The sequence below is a fragment of the Zonotrichia albicollis genome, chromosome 1 (genome assembly GCF_047830755.1).
Source record: "Zonotrichia albicollis isolate bZonAlb1 chromosome 1, bZonAlb1.hap1, whole genome shotgun sequence".
Classification (NCBI taxonomy): Eukaryota; Metazoa; Chordata; class Aves; order Passeriformes; family Passerellidae; genus Zonotrichia; species Zonotrichia albicollis.
This window is the reverse complement of record NC_133819.1, coordinates 16572014-16586932: the sequence shown is the minus strand read 5'-3', so window position 1 is coordinate 16586932 and position 14919 is coordinate 16572014. Positions and strand designations below refer to the sequence as shown.

Below are 14919 nucleotides of genomic sequence, written 5' to 3'. Positions count from 1 at the left end.
GAGGACCTGCTCCTGTCCAAGGCTGAGCCCATCAGCCCCGGTGGTAAAGCCTCAGGGACAACACACTGAAAGAAGGGGATGAAGCTCTGCCCAAGAGCAATTGCAGCCAGAGACAGAGGAGTGAGTAGGTGAGATAAACAGCTCTGCACACACCAAGGTCAGTGAAGCAGAGGTAGCAGGCTTAGAGTGAGAGTCTTCCTGAGGAGGGAGGAGCAGCAGGGGCAACCCGTGATGGACTGACCGCAGCCCCAGTTCCTGTCCTGCCCCCACCCTGCTCTTACTGCTTGAGGGGGAGGAGGTAGAGAAAAGTGGAAGTGAAAATGAAAAGAGGAAAGAAGAGGTGGTGTTAAAATTTGGTTTTATTTCTGATTTGGTTGGCAACTAAACTCATTTTACTGAACTCAAAACTGTTTTGCCCATGATGGTAAGTGGTGAGTGATCTCTCCCTGCCTTCATCTCAACCCACTGGCCTTTTGCTGTGTTTTCTCTGTCCAGCTAAGGAGGGGAGTGATAGAGTGGCTTTGGTGGGCTCCTGCTGTCCAGCCAGGGTCAACACATCACAACCACAAAAGCACTTCCAGAAATCAGTCAGGGAAGTGTTCCTTTATGTAGGAACAGCCTCCTGCTGTTGAAATTGGGGCAGAGCTAAGTGCTTAGATACACTGTTTGCTTTTGAAATACCTCCAAAGTGGTCACAAGCAGGGTGGCACATAAAAATAAGAAATTCAAACTTGGACATAATTCTGAATTTTCTGTATTCCTGAGGCTGGCATGACAGAATTCTACCAGCATGCTTAACACAAAATGCAAAGTTCCACTGAAAGTTGTGGCCTTCTCCTGGCTGCTTCTTACTCTGTGATGACCTGAGTCAGCTGAAATATCAGAAGAGTGTTCTAAATCTTAATCCTTTAAACTGGCCTTGAAGATAGAGCAATCAAGCCATTGCTAACTTTCTGCTCTATTGATCTGCTTGAAAACTTGAGCTAGAAGCAATGAGAGCTATTTTTGCTTCTAAAACATGGCCAAACAACACGATGAGAGGTGAGAGTACACACTTTAAATAGGTCGCTCTCTCTACTTCCCTGAGCAGTATCTTTCCCTTTTTCCAAACCCATCACTCACACATTTATTAAGAGGCCTTCCTCTGGCATTGGTCAACATGAGAGCATCATCTGCTCCTTCCACAGCATCATCAGTGCATAAATGGCTGCAACATTTGCCATTATGGCACTAGTATGGACTGTGAAACATTTAATGGGAGAAGTGGGCACTCTAGTGCATTTGTTTTTTCCCAGATGTAGCTTTGTGTTTAGTGTCCTGGAAACTTAATGCTGCTAGCTGTAATTCTGAGATTCAGCATGGAGTTTTGACTTTGAGTTCAGGAGCAGATTTCTTCTAAGGTTAATATGAATTTCAGTCTTTCACTGATCTTCCAAAAACTTCTGGAAGAAACAGAAGGCTCCTGCCCTGTCTACTGGGTCTCATGAAATGGGCCAGGAATCACAGGAAACAGAGGCAGACCCTGCCACACTTGCTCAGTCAGAAGAAATCTTCCATGGAAGCAGATTTGGACTGAATGGTTTAATGAGTTCTACACCAATTTTTCCAGAATTCCATCAGTTTCCATCATTCACTTTGTTTCCAATGGGTCATTCGTGATATTGGCAACAAGTTATAAATTGACTTTTCTCTTCTGTCTTGTCCCCTACAAGTTAAAAGGCCACTTCTCATCTATTCTTAGCTCTTATTCAGTGAAAGCTACTCAGGATGAACAGAATGGAATTTATGGGTTTACAGTTTTAGGACCGATCTGCTTAAACCTGAGTTGCCTTTTCATTTTGTCCCAAATCAGGCTGTGATTCTCTCTAGAGAGTCCTTGCCCTGTCATACTTAGGAGGTCCATGCAAGTTCAATAACCTACAGCACATCCTTTGCAGACTGTAGCCAAGAGAAGCTACACACAAACTTCTTAAGGGTACCAGATGTTCAGCCTTAGCTAGAAAACAGGACACCAAGAAAAGGCTTTGAATAGGAAATGGGAGTCACCTTGGGGTGAGTCTTCCCCAAGGTTTTTCGTGCTACATTAGGAACCTAAGCACATTTTGTCTCCTGAAGGCTTATGGGTTACTGCAGTCTGAGACAGTTCTTACCACTTGTCATTTTGCTGTAAAACAAAATTACTGTAAAACATCCAAATTTTGCTGTAAAACATCCAAATTTGAGTCTCTTGGGCAAAAAACTTTCTTTCAGCTCAGTGTTGGGATGAGTTACAGCACCAAGGCAAACAGGTGGGAAATGCAGACGAGTGGAAGTTACTCTTCCCCACTGTGCACATGTCCTGACAAAATGTTATGTAGTCCATTAAGCTGACACAGTGGTCAGTGTTTATAATAACTTCAGTAGACACAAAAATATAATACATATACAAAATACATATACATAATATATATACATAATACATATATATAATATATATACATAATACATTCAGTAGACACAAAAAATACTTAACAACATTAACATGTTGACACAAAAATTAAAAATGCAAATGTAATCTCTAAGTTTTAATTTATTATTTTTCTTGCCTGGCTTTTCTGAAGCCTTTGCTTCCCTGTTGAGTTTATTTTTTTTATCTTTAATTTTCTTCATGTCTTACATTCCCTGACAATCATTACAATTGAATCTACATATAATAAGTAAAACTTAATTTACTAAACTTAGTCACAAACAAACTATAATTTCTCAAGCTCAAGTTTTTTAGATATGGTATTGGGTGATCTGCCAAAGTTTCCAAAAAATGTTAAAAACACTGGAATAAAAACAAGACCATGAAGAGCCCCAAACAAAATAACAAGGAACATGATCTTGAAAAATGTCCTAAAGATGTAGGTGCTCGCTGCGGCCAGGACAACTACGCCCAGTATTGTAGAAACTGCACCTTGTAGAACTGGGTAACCTAGCAGGGACAGAGCTTCAATTGCCCTTTTATTGGCCGATGACTCTCCACTTGTAACAAAGGCATAGGAAATATGAGCAGAAAAATCTACTGAAAACCCAATGCAAATGACCAGGTTGATCATGGATATGGAATCGAGGTTGACGTTCCAGAACGTCATGAAACCAGCAACGCCGACTATAACAGAGGCTATAGCAAAGGTCACCCACAAGCAGCACAACGGGTTGGGAATGAGCACGAGGGACACAACGAGCATGGCCCCGGCAGCAACCACAACATTCTGAATAGTGTTCTGCACTATTACCAGGTACTGGTCGCAGTAGATGAAGGCTGGATGATACACCTTCAGTGGAATGCTGCACTGCTTGGCTGCCTCTCTTAACTCATTGAGGAGATTCTTCTCATCCACGGCTGATGTCACATTCACTGTCTGGATGAAGAAACGTGAAGCCTCTATTTCATCCTGAGTCTTGTTTATGTCCCACTCAAAACTGGGACGAGCTCTGAACAGTACATTTAAGTTATTTAAGAAGTCAGTTTTACTGCTTATATTTATCAAACCCCTTTTGTCAAGTTCTGTGTATACTCTCAGCCATGACTCTGTGAGGTTCTTATCTACATAGGAAATGTTCTCTAAATTCTGTACACAGCTCTCAATACCAAGGCGCACCGACTCGTTCCAATAATCTACACTCTCACTAATGGCAACCATGACCCTGGGTCCATATGTGGAGAAGTATTTGTCATCATCATCATAGTATGGAATAACATAGGAGGCATCATTTGCCAGATTTCGGAGATCGATGCCTTCCCTGACCTGAGTACACCCATAAATGCTGCCGGCCAAATATGCTCCGTAGAGCAACACCATGAGCACCTTGCTCCATTTATTTGTAACAAAAGGGCCATAATACTTCTTAAAGAATACGTTCATTGGATGGTCACCTTCTGGCTCAGATGGCTGCCTAGAAGAGCTGTCGATACAGCAAGCATTGTACAAGCGGGAGTTCTCAGCCTGATCTTTACCTACATCCACACTCATACAAGTCAGCCAGTGCCGGTTCCCTTGCTCCCTTTTGTGATTTAATACCAGAACTGCCCCAAAGAAGGTCAAGGTATATACATAGCAGAAGATAAAAGCTGTCCCTGTATAGAGGCAGAAAGACCTCACGGACGGAAAAGCAGTCCAGGTGCCAATGAAGAAGGCCAAAACATCCGTCAGAGTGGTGATGGTCACAGAAAGTGCTGCCTCTGAATAAGTCTCAGCCAGCAGAGATTTAACATTGGATTTCTCTTTTTTCCTTAAACTTTGTTCCCAGGAAGCAATCATGATGAACATGTCATCAACGCCAACCCCTGCAAGAGGAGAGACTGTTAACGCTGCACTGCAAGTGGCAGCTTCCACCAACACCCAACCAAACTACAACATTAATCGCATTTCATTCTGCATAAAATCTGGAAAAGGAAGTTGGGTGACTAACACTGCTTGAGCACTGATGCAAGTTACAAGAGAATCTGGAAAACAGATCCTTTGTGTGTGGCTGAATGTATTACCTTTCAGCACCTCCTGGTGACCTGATGGGCTGTTGATCCCTCAGCAACTCTGCTGAAGGAATGAGCACACCTACTGCATCTCTGACAAGTGTCTTGTTGCTGATGTCCATGATGCAGATGACACAGATTTCAAAGCATTGCATATTCTGATGTTCAACTGTTCTTACCACTGCAAGCATCCCCCATTATCTCTGGAATCTCTTCTTCAGCACTGCAGCAACTTAGAGCAATAATGTCTTGTTCTGCCCTCAGAAGACAGAAGAGCAGCTGCTACCACATGGGAGAAGAGTGATTCCAGTTTTCCAGTGGCTTAGCTTTTTTTATGCTCTTTGCCCTCCACTTCTCTCCAGTTTATTTTCCAGCACTTATTCATGATTTATTACTCATTTTGGTTCACCTCTATACTGATGTGCTCACAAATATTACCTGACAGGCCCCTAGGAAAACCTGCCAGGAAGACTGGATCCTGGGTTTGGGTGTTTGCTAAAATGCAAATGAGCTGAAGTTCAAAAATGAAGAGCCAATGGGCTTCTCTCACCTCTGCTAACTCTCAAGATTATTATCTCACACCTTGCAGTATTTTGCCATGTTGTCAAAGGCTCTTCTATTCACTGAAAATTAATCACACAGAAGGGAAAGCAAGGCTGGGTGAATAGCGGAGTGAGATTTAGCTGAACACAGAAGAGATGAAATCATTACCTGCTACCTGAACAGGCAATTGCCAGTAAACACGCAAAGATGAATTAAGCAGCACATCAAAAGGTACTACTGGGTGGCAGGGAGCCAGGCTGCTTCGGAAAGCAAGCAGCTGTCAAAGCAAATCCTCTGATGTACTGAGAATTTGTTTGCTTTAATGCAAGAAAGACAAAAGTCTGTGTTTTATATCTGAAGAGACTGACTTAAGCCCTTTCCCAGGTATACAAAAGGGGCTTTTTGATAATCAGAGCCACTCCAATTGATGAGCAAGCAAAAGTAGATGAAAAAATGCATTAGAATTATGCAGGAAATAAAGAAACAATGCCCGCTCAAAGGAGCATTTGCATGGGACATCTTCGGATGATGCACAGCCTCTGTCAGCCTGGGAACTCCGTGTGTTTTCCTCAGCATGAGACCAAGCCCAAGAAAAGATCAGATGAATGTATGGTACAGGAGACCAGTAAGGATTTTAAAAGCAGTAATTTGTTTTCAGCGACATTATGTAGTTGGAAACAATATCTAATGGCAGCAACACTATCAGTACTTGGAAAGTTCAGCACTGGCTGCTAAGCAGTCTGTGTAACAAGCATGCAATGATACCATCTTCCTTGGGTTTTTTGGGGAGCTGCTTGCACAAATGGTGCATCACTTCAGTTGTGCAGCTGACTGAGACTGGTTTGTACATAGATGTTATACTGCAGAGGATCAATCATCCTGGCTACGCTTCCAGGGACACTAAAGCAATGCCAGAAGTGCTAAGCTTACCACTCTCCCACTTACAATCTTCTTGCTGTAGCAGGGGATCTGGATCAGGCTTTGTCTTCTGGGGAAAGCTGCCCTTGCAGCACCAGAACCCATCTCCAGTCCCACTGTGGCACACGGAGCTGAGCTGAGGGGCTTGCCCTCCTCCGTAGGTGCTCTGAGGGGACTTGGGTATCTCCTACATTCACTTCAGGAGAAAATGTTGTATTATCTGACATTCACATCATAAAAGACTGACACCATTAGGCTGTTTTACCTTCACTCTGGTCTTTGTATCTGAATACACTCACTTTTTCTACTTACCCAGAATGAGGAATGGTGCATTTGCTACAGTGACCACAAACGGCACTCCACAGAAGAGCAGCAATCCAAAGCTGCTCAATACAGCTAAGCCAGAAGAAAGCACTCCACAGCTTGCAAGCCAGATATTGTTTCTTATACAGCTCAGTCTGAAAATATTAAGGAAAATCTTAGTTATGTGTCAAATATTTCACCAAGGTGTTTGGCATGAAAAGTACTCACATACCAGTGATACCCTCTCTCAGAATAACTCCTGATGAAAGCTGCTAGGAGAGTTCCTAGGTGTCAGGATTACACAAAATGATTTTTCTAGGAGATGTTATACACATTATTACTACTGCCCAACCATACTCAGAAGAGTGAGGATGTGTACTGATCTTTGCATCAATAACAATAGATGGCAAAATAAGGATACATAAGCTCTACTAATGAGGCGAGACTTTGGGTGACCCAAAAAAATGGTGAATTTCTAGAATGTCTTTGATCTTATATGAGTTCTTGCTGTAGCATATCAGTGGAAGCACCTTTCAGGAAGTACGTGCCATGTAGAGAAACTTTCTCAGCAGTCGGGTTGGCTACAAGCCTTTTGCCAAAATTCCAGAGAAAGCTGGCTCAAGCATTCCATAAGAAATGCTCTAATAGGCATGATGCTTGATGCAAACACTAAACCAGCCCACTCACCCTGCAAGTTCAATTTTTGGAACTACAGGACACAGTACGGACACTGCTGTACAGCTGTTGAGTGTGCAAGAGTTCACTTTCCATCAGCACAAAGAAAGGGCAGGTTAAGTTCTCTGTGGACAGCAGGTAGGGTTCTGACTCTACTAGCAAGCAAAACAACTAAGGCTGTACCCAGACTTGCAGGAATCTATGAAGCTACTGCTCATCCACCTGAACCTTAACTAAGTACTGAACACTTGTTCAAGTTTTCATTTACCATCTAAGCAGCTGGGAGATACACATATGTAGACAAAAAAAGGCAGAGAAATACATTGTCATTGTTATAAAATGTTACAGAAATTCTGCAGCTTCAGGAATGCCTACACTTGACAAGAGCAGAAACCAACTGAAGGAGGTAAAGAACAGCAGAGATCACTGCTCATTGAGCCATGGCTTAAAGACATTTTACCTTAGGCAAGAGACGATTGCAAAGGTTATTGTCAAGAAATACGTCACGGAGAAGAGCGGAATCACACTCTTGGTAATTCCTTCAAACTCCTGTTGTCTTGACAGTGAGGTAAAGTAAGTCACCTGCCGGTAAAACAACCAGAAACGTTGAAACACTTTTCGTCTTCTTGGGCTTTCTGCACAAGCACAAGCAAGGCCAAACACCAAGTTGGCAGAGGAGCATTGGCCTGGAGCTTGCAGCCCACTTGCCTATTCCCTCCACCCTCCCATTTCCCTTTCCCTTTCCATCCCTCGCCGGGGCTGCTCGGGCGTTTCGGGCTCGGCGGCTCCGCACGGCCGTACCCGGCCCCTGCGTTACCTGAATGGAGCCGAGATGCAGCTCCGCCACTTTGGACGAGATGTTCTGCAGGAAGCCCTCCAGCCACTGGCGGCTGTCCTGCGCCTCGGGGCCGTCCTCCCGCAGGTAATACTGCAGCTTCAGGGCCCGCGCCCTGAGCACCTGCCCGCCGTCCGTCTCCACGCCGCCCAGCGCGGTCCCCAGGAAGATGCTGTCGTTGACGGGGAAGCGGAGGCTCCTCGGGTCCTGCGGTCCCGCATGGCCCCACCGCGACAGCAGCTCGTTGGGGCTGGCACAGCCGCCGTCGGTGCGGGCGCAGAGCCGCTCGTACTCGGCGTCGTGCACGGTCGCGTTCAGCCGCAGCACCTCTGCCCACGGCGCCGCGTCCAGCACCGAGGCCCCGTTCGTCGCCACGGCGATGAGGGCGGCGTAGGCGCCCTCGGTGGGCAGCCGCGCGGCGGAGAAGCGCTCCGAGTCGTTGGTGGGGAAGTGCCGCCGCACGAAGTCGCGCTCGGCCTTGGCGGGCCCCCACGTGGGCGTGAACTGCCCCTCGATGTCGTTCTCCTGCCGCTGCGGTAGGAAGACGAAGCCGGCGCCCAGCCCGCCCGACAGCAGCAGCGGCACCAGCACGAAGGGCCAGGGGCAGGCGGCCACGCCGCTCGCCAGCCCTTCGAAGAGCCGGCGCAGCGGCCGCTCCACGCAGTTGGTGTTGCGGCAGGAGCAGCGCTCCGCGGGGTCCCGCGGCCCCGCCATGGGCCAGGCGGGCACGGGCTGCCGGTCGCAGCTCCTCGCCGCGGGAGCGTCCCACGCCGGGGCCCGACCGTGCGGTCTGTGCGGACGGCGGAGGAGAGGAGAGAGGGAGAGGAGAGAAAGAGGGAGAGGAGTTCAGAGCCGCCCTCTGCCCGGCAGAACCTCGGACCGCATTTTTCAGCGGGCGGAACCGCCCCTGCCGTGACTCAGCGGGGTTTCCGCCGCCTCCCTGGGACTAACAGGTGGGAGTCGGGCGGGCAGACCCGGCTCCCCCCGCCGCGCCCCGCCCCGGGTTCGTGTCACCCCTGCCCTCCGTGTCCCCCTGCCCTCCGTGTTCCCCCTGCCCTCCGTGTTCCCCCTGGCTCTGGCTCCGCGGGTTTCAGCTCGTTTGCAGCGCCCACCGTGCTGAACCGCTGCCCGGATCCCGCCTTTGGCTCCGTGGTGACCCGGCCGCTTCCCGGCACGGCCCCGTGCCTTCCCTTCAGCCTGCAGACGTCATCGGCTTTTTCAGCGTTTTCCCCGAAGCTGCTGCAGTCGCTGCTTCACTACTATGCATTATTCTTCCATCTGAGAGCAAAACACAGACAGTGGTGATTTGTATCTCTCAGCGTACTCGTTTTGAAAACAGAAAAGTGATAGCAGAAGAAATAAAAGACTTTGAAACAAGGGTTAGCTATTCCAATTGGCAAGTCACAGGAGTACCACTGGTGTGATATGCCAGAACTTTATGCAGTAGCAATGATAGAAAGAATCTTTCCAAGTCCAAAAACTGTCTTGCAGCCTGGTGTTCTTGACACTGGTGGCAGTGATTTGAGTGGTTTCAGGCTGAGAACATTAAGCTAAGATGTGACATTACTAGAGAGGTGTCACAGGCAGGCACTTCTTGCCTCTGAGAGAAGCAACTCTCTTCTGCAAGTACTTGCAGAAAATTGTAGGTATTTCTTCAATCCCATCTAGGGAAGACAGGCTTGACACACCTGTGAGTATAAAGGAGCCAGCCAGGCTCTGAGCAAGGTTATATATCTCCTGCTGCAATCAGCACTTAGGGCAGGTTGGATCCTGGTGATTCCTTTTTCCATGCGCAGGTTTTCTGAGACAGGTATTTCTCAGACAGACACTTAGAAGCTATTTTCTTTAGCTCCTAACTTGTTGAAACCTAGGAACTGGCCTGGTGGCAGTAGCTACCCAGTCAGGGTACCCACTGGGCACAGGCCGATGCCTTTAGGTAAACTGAGGCTTGGGAATCTGCCTGACAGCTTGGAAAGATGGCTCCACCAACTCTCAGTTCAGAGTGGTGTTCAAGCGGGTAGTGCATGCCAGTCTTCTCCCAGAATCTAAATGCTTATCCCTGTTGCCTGGCCTATTCATGCACTTTATATTAAGTTCTAATAAGATAAAATATACTCCTTGGAGCAGGGCCAGGAACTGGTCATAGGACTTCCAGCAAGTCAAGGTTTCTTGTATTTTTTGGATGAAGGCACAATCTCTCTTTGTTGTTATGTTGCATTTGGTGGAAGTTTCAAAATGAGATTCCAGTGAATTACTGTTTGGCCTTCCTTCCTTCCTTCCTTCCTTCCTTCCTTCCTTCCTTCCTTCCTTCCTTCCTTCCTTCCTTCCTCCCTCCCTCCCTCCCTCCCTCCCTCCCTCCCTTCCTTTATAGTAGCTCAAGGACTAGCATTCCAATTTCCATGCCAAATGTATAATAAAACTTTGTGATTTTTTGTGGACCCTCCAATTTTTGTAGTTTCTTTCAACCATGAGCATTTACAAATCATGGCTGCTCCCTTCACATTAAGGGTGTGCCATCCCTTTTTTGATGTCATGGGCAGAATGCCATACCCATTAATTACAGCCAGGTAGTGATGGGAAGAATATAAGGTGTGTCCAACTTCCCCAGGTGTAGTATGTGCTAATTCAAATAGCGCTGAGGCAGGGCTTAAATGGATAAATGTGGTAAAAGGTATGGAAGGGGGAAAGTAAAGCCGTTTTATCTGCTATTTTTTGCCCAAAAGGAAAGGTATGCCAACAAACAGGCAGGGGAGAAATGATTGCGTCTCAGCAGGGTTTGGTGAAAGGACTGCAGGATCAGTTAAATGAGAGAGGAAATAGGCTTCGGTAGCAAGTGTTGCTTGCTGTGAGTGCGATAGGGAAAGGGAGAGTAGGCTGCAGGCTGCTCGCCGCTGAGCGCCAGCAGGAGAAGGAAGAGAGGCTGCTGGCGGATGCATTGCTTGGAGCGCTCCAAGAAGCTGCAGGCACAGGGGCTGCTCGCAGCTCAGCAGGGTCAGGAAAGGGACGATGAGTATAGTAGAGGTGGCCTTTGAGTCCCAGTAAAATATCTGTATTGTACTTCAATATCTGTATATAGGCCTTGCCCCAGTATGTCCCAGTCAATCTTGATGGGCTGCAGCTGTGATGTCCTTCATTGGGCTGCAGCTGTGGCTAGTGAAGGTAGCTGGGATAAAAGGGGGTGGGTTGGCCAGAGAGGAGTCCTGGCTAAGAAGGAACAACATGCAGAAGAAGGAGTCAGTGATGTGAAGATCTACAGCCATAAGAAAACACCAAACCAAGGTATGGGACTCTAGAAATATAACAACAACAGGTGAGCACAGGCAGAGGCAATGCTTGCGGAGCGCGATTGGGAAAAACAAGAGGAGGAGGTATCGAGAAGCTGATGTCAGCTTCTCACTCTTCAATTAAAATTCGTATTGAAAACATTCTGGGTTTTGATATTCCATGCCTTTAACCACTGCTGTTCTAAATTTTGCAAAACTGGTAAGGCAAATTCAGAGGGGATCCCACTTATGGAGGGTAACTATAATCGCCGGAGCCGTCCACCAAAAAGGCGGAGGAAGCAGCAACAGTAGTATGGCAAGCACTCAATGAATTGAAAGCTGAGATTCTACCTGAGGAATGTTAAGGCCAAACTGTCCCTGACAGACCAAAGTGATCTTTACTGCTCAACTCAGCTGCATTTAAAGAGACAGAGCAGAGATATCCTGAGTGGGAAAAGACTTGTGTCACCAACCCAAGCTGTTCAACACCTTGAGCCACTGTCTGGACTAACCACTCCAGGACTCATATTGTTTTCTCTTCCTAGGAATGATACTGATAATGATGCCATGCATCTGAAGATCAAACTAATCATCGAAGGACTAGTTATCCTTCTTTCTGGAGCAATCATTACCAGCACAAACTAAATTTGGTTCACACATAAACAAACTCAACCCACAAGGTGGAGGCCCTCTGTGAGGAGCCAGTTCAGTTTTGCTATGCCTCACCTGTCGACGGAAGGAGACCAGGACATCCAGTTGATCATCACAGGCCCAATTTTATTGATCAGCACAGCGGGTTAAATACAGTTCGTAATTAACTTCATGCATATTGCAAAAGTTGAGCTCAGGATTGGTTAGTTACATATCAGCAGTTACACCTACTTTTACATTCCTATGGTCCTACTTTTGATACTTTCTACATATTCTTAGGAGATATTCAGGACTAATCTCTACTCCCTTTCTCCATGTTGCAGCAAGGCCACTGATTGCAAGCTGCTGACATCTCCTTTCAGCTTGCTGACTGCTGATTTCTCAGCTTGACCAGTGGCAATATGTCAGCATGGCTTTTCTCAGCTAACCAACTATTAGTAAAGCTCTCCACATTAAAGCTCTCCACATTTCCCCCATTTTCTTCTTGTGCAAGGAAATTAGCTTGCCAGGTTTTTGCTATTGTACGGCTGACCATGTTTTGAATGCAATTAAAAACACAAGGCAAAATCAGCAAAAACAGTAAAATTACACCCAGCAGTCCTATAGCATAGATCACAAGGTTTCTTAGCCACGGTCCAAGTCCTAAGCTTTTAAGCCATTCGTCGATTCCTAAACCTTCTTCTTCCTTCAGATTGTGAAGTCCCTGTTGTAGTTCTTTTATCTTACTGTGAATGGACACCGAATGGTCAGACAGATTCATGCAACACATTCCCTCAAATTCTTCACATCCATGTCCTTGTGCTAAAAGCAAAAAATCTATGGCAGCTCTATTTTGCAAAACAGCAAGGTTAACACTCTGCACATCTGTGGTTAGCATGTCTAGGATTTGTGATGTCTTGTTCAGTTCACTCTTTGCCCAGCACCCTAATTGCTTTGCTAAATTCATAGCCTTATTGGCAGATCCTCCCGGCAAGATAGTTGAAACAACCACTTGTTTGAATGTGCCCCAAAATTGTGGATCTCCTATCGAGCTGCAGTCTAAGTCATGTATGCTACGTCTCTTTCTGTTTGAATTTTGACTCAGGTGCATTAGCAAGGACACATTAGGATGAAACAATAACAGTTTACACAAATAACAGGGTCCACCCTGTGGTCTAGCTGGTATGCCATTCCATGCCCTGTCTCCGCAAATTAAAAATATTCCCGTGGGTAATTTCATTGGTGCAGTGATTTTTGTGCTGTTACATTTACTGTAATGCTGTGGAGAGATTTCACTCACATTCAGGAATGAATCTAGGGTGGCCCATGTTTCTTTTGGTCGGTTTGAAGACTTAAAGCTAAACCATCCACCAGCTGTAGTGTTAGACAAACTGGTGTTTGTACTGCCAAAAAGGTCCAATTCCTCAGGAGGAGAATGCAAAGCACAGAATACGCTGCATTTCTTTCCCGTAGAGCTTTCCTTAATTGTACCAACAACTCATAGAATCGTTTATTATTCACTTCCTTAATTGCTGCTTCCTCTATTCGTTTGGCTACTCCTGCAACATACATAGAGTCTGTAACCACATTTAAAGGTCCCTGTAAGTTGGATACTGCCCATACTACTGCCAACAATTCCAAAGTTTGTAAACTATCCGCAGGGTCTGCTGTGATGATTTGATGTTTCCATTGTCCTTTTTCTTGCCAAGTGACAGCAGCACGCCTTGACTTCTTTCCTGCATCGGTAAAGGCTGTAACAGCTCCTTCTATAGGGCAATCTTCTCTCAAGGGTCGAGTAATCCAGTTCCATTCTGTCATCCATTGCAAAACTCTAGGCACTAATTTGCTGGTATCCACTTTTGCAGATGATGTCAATAATGCTTCCTGTAAATCCTTTGAGTTAATCAGGTACCAGTCCAAGGTTTCTTTTTCCATAGATAGTCTAATGGTAGCAGGTTCTCTACCATCCACTTCAAGAATTCTGAGACGTCCTTTTTTAATTAATGCAGCCAATTGTTCAATTTTTGAACGTATTGTTTTCTTATGCTGTAATGGTGGAGACAACCATTCCAACACCCGTATCTCCCCCGTTTTCTCCTGTTGTTGAGAGAGAGCACCAAGCAGGTGGCAAGGGCTATTCCAGATAGTAAGGTCAATAGGGTGGTCGAGTTGTCAACGAGACACGTACCCCTGTTGTACACAGTCACTGATTTGTTGCAAGGCAAGACGATGCTCCTGCGTCAGGCATACAGGAGTAGTAGGGTCAACACCCTTCAACAAAGGCCGCAGGGTTTCTAACAAATGATTCGGTATTCCCACAATAGGCTTTAGCCATTGTAAGTCCCCCAGTAATTTCTGTGCATCATATAGAGTCTTAATGTCCAGTTGTAACTCCAATTTTTGAGGTATCACTTTTTGATCCATCAAAGTCCATCCCAAATATTTCCAGGGCTTTGTAGTCTGAATTTTCTCTGAAGCAATATCAAGTGAATATGAAGCAAGAGTATTTTTAATAATGTCAATCTGCAAAGAGGAAAATGGTTGTTGCTGTGCAAACAAGATATCGTCCATATAATGATATATTATAGTAGCTGGCCATCTGCGACGTAATGGCTGCAATGCTGCATCAACATAAAGCTGACATAAAGTCGGGGAATTCCGCATGCCCTGTGGCAAACAAATCCATTCAAATCTTTTATCTGGTTCTCCACGATTTATTTCTGGTAAAGTAAAGGCAAATCTTTTTGCATCATTAGGATGCAGGGCAATGGTGAAGAAACAGTCCCTTAAGTCGATGATTAAGAGTGGCCAGTGTTCTGGAATCATAGCTGGATTAGGAAGACCAGGCTGTAAGGCCCCCATAGGTTCCATTTGATCATTTACAGCCCGCAAATCATGTATTAAACGATATTTCCCTGATTTCTTTTTGATCACAAAAATAGGTGTATTCCAGGGGCTCGTGGAAAGTCGTAAATGTCCCTTTGAATATTGTTCCTCCACTAATTCATGAGCATGCATAAGGCTTTCCCCTTTTAGAGGCCATTGCTTAACCATCACCGGTGTATCTGTTTTCCAGGTGAGTGGAATGGGGAAAGTCCAAGCGATGGCAATTACCCCAAAGGGTGCTGATTAGTTAACACCACTCCCAGTTGTGTTAAAATGTCCCTTCCAATTAGGCAGGAGACTGTAGGAGGCAGTTGCACAATTGAAAACACAGCAGATATTTGTTGATCCTCAATGGACACAGACAAAGA

General features: G+C 45.8%; 1 protein-coding gene across 1 annotated transcript; it reads right to left on the bottom strand.

The window, feature by feature from the left end:
• Positions 1 to 346: 346 nt before the first annotated feature.
• LOC102075221 (patched domain-containing protein 3) lies at positions 347 to 9097 on the bottom strand. The gene is made up of 5 exons (XM_074534559.1): positions 8885 to 9097; positions 7755 to 8562; positions 7398 to 7519; positions 6272 to 6417; positions 347 to 4312 (listed from the first exon to the last, which is right to left on the bottom strand). The coding sequence occupies exons 2-5, from the start codon at positions 8484 to 8486 to the stop codon at positions 2733 to 2735; spliced, it is 2580 nt and encodes an 859-aa protein (XP_074390660.1). The 5' UTR covers positions 8487 to 8562; positions 8885 to 9097; the 3' UTR covers positions 347 to 2732.
• Between the last annotated feature and the right edge of the window lie 5822 nt (positions 9098 to 14919).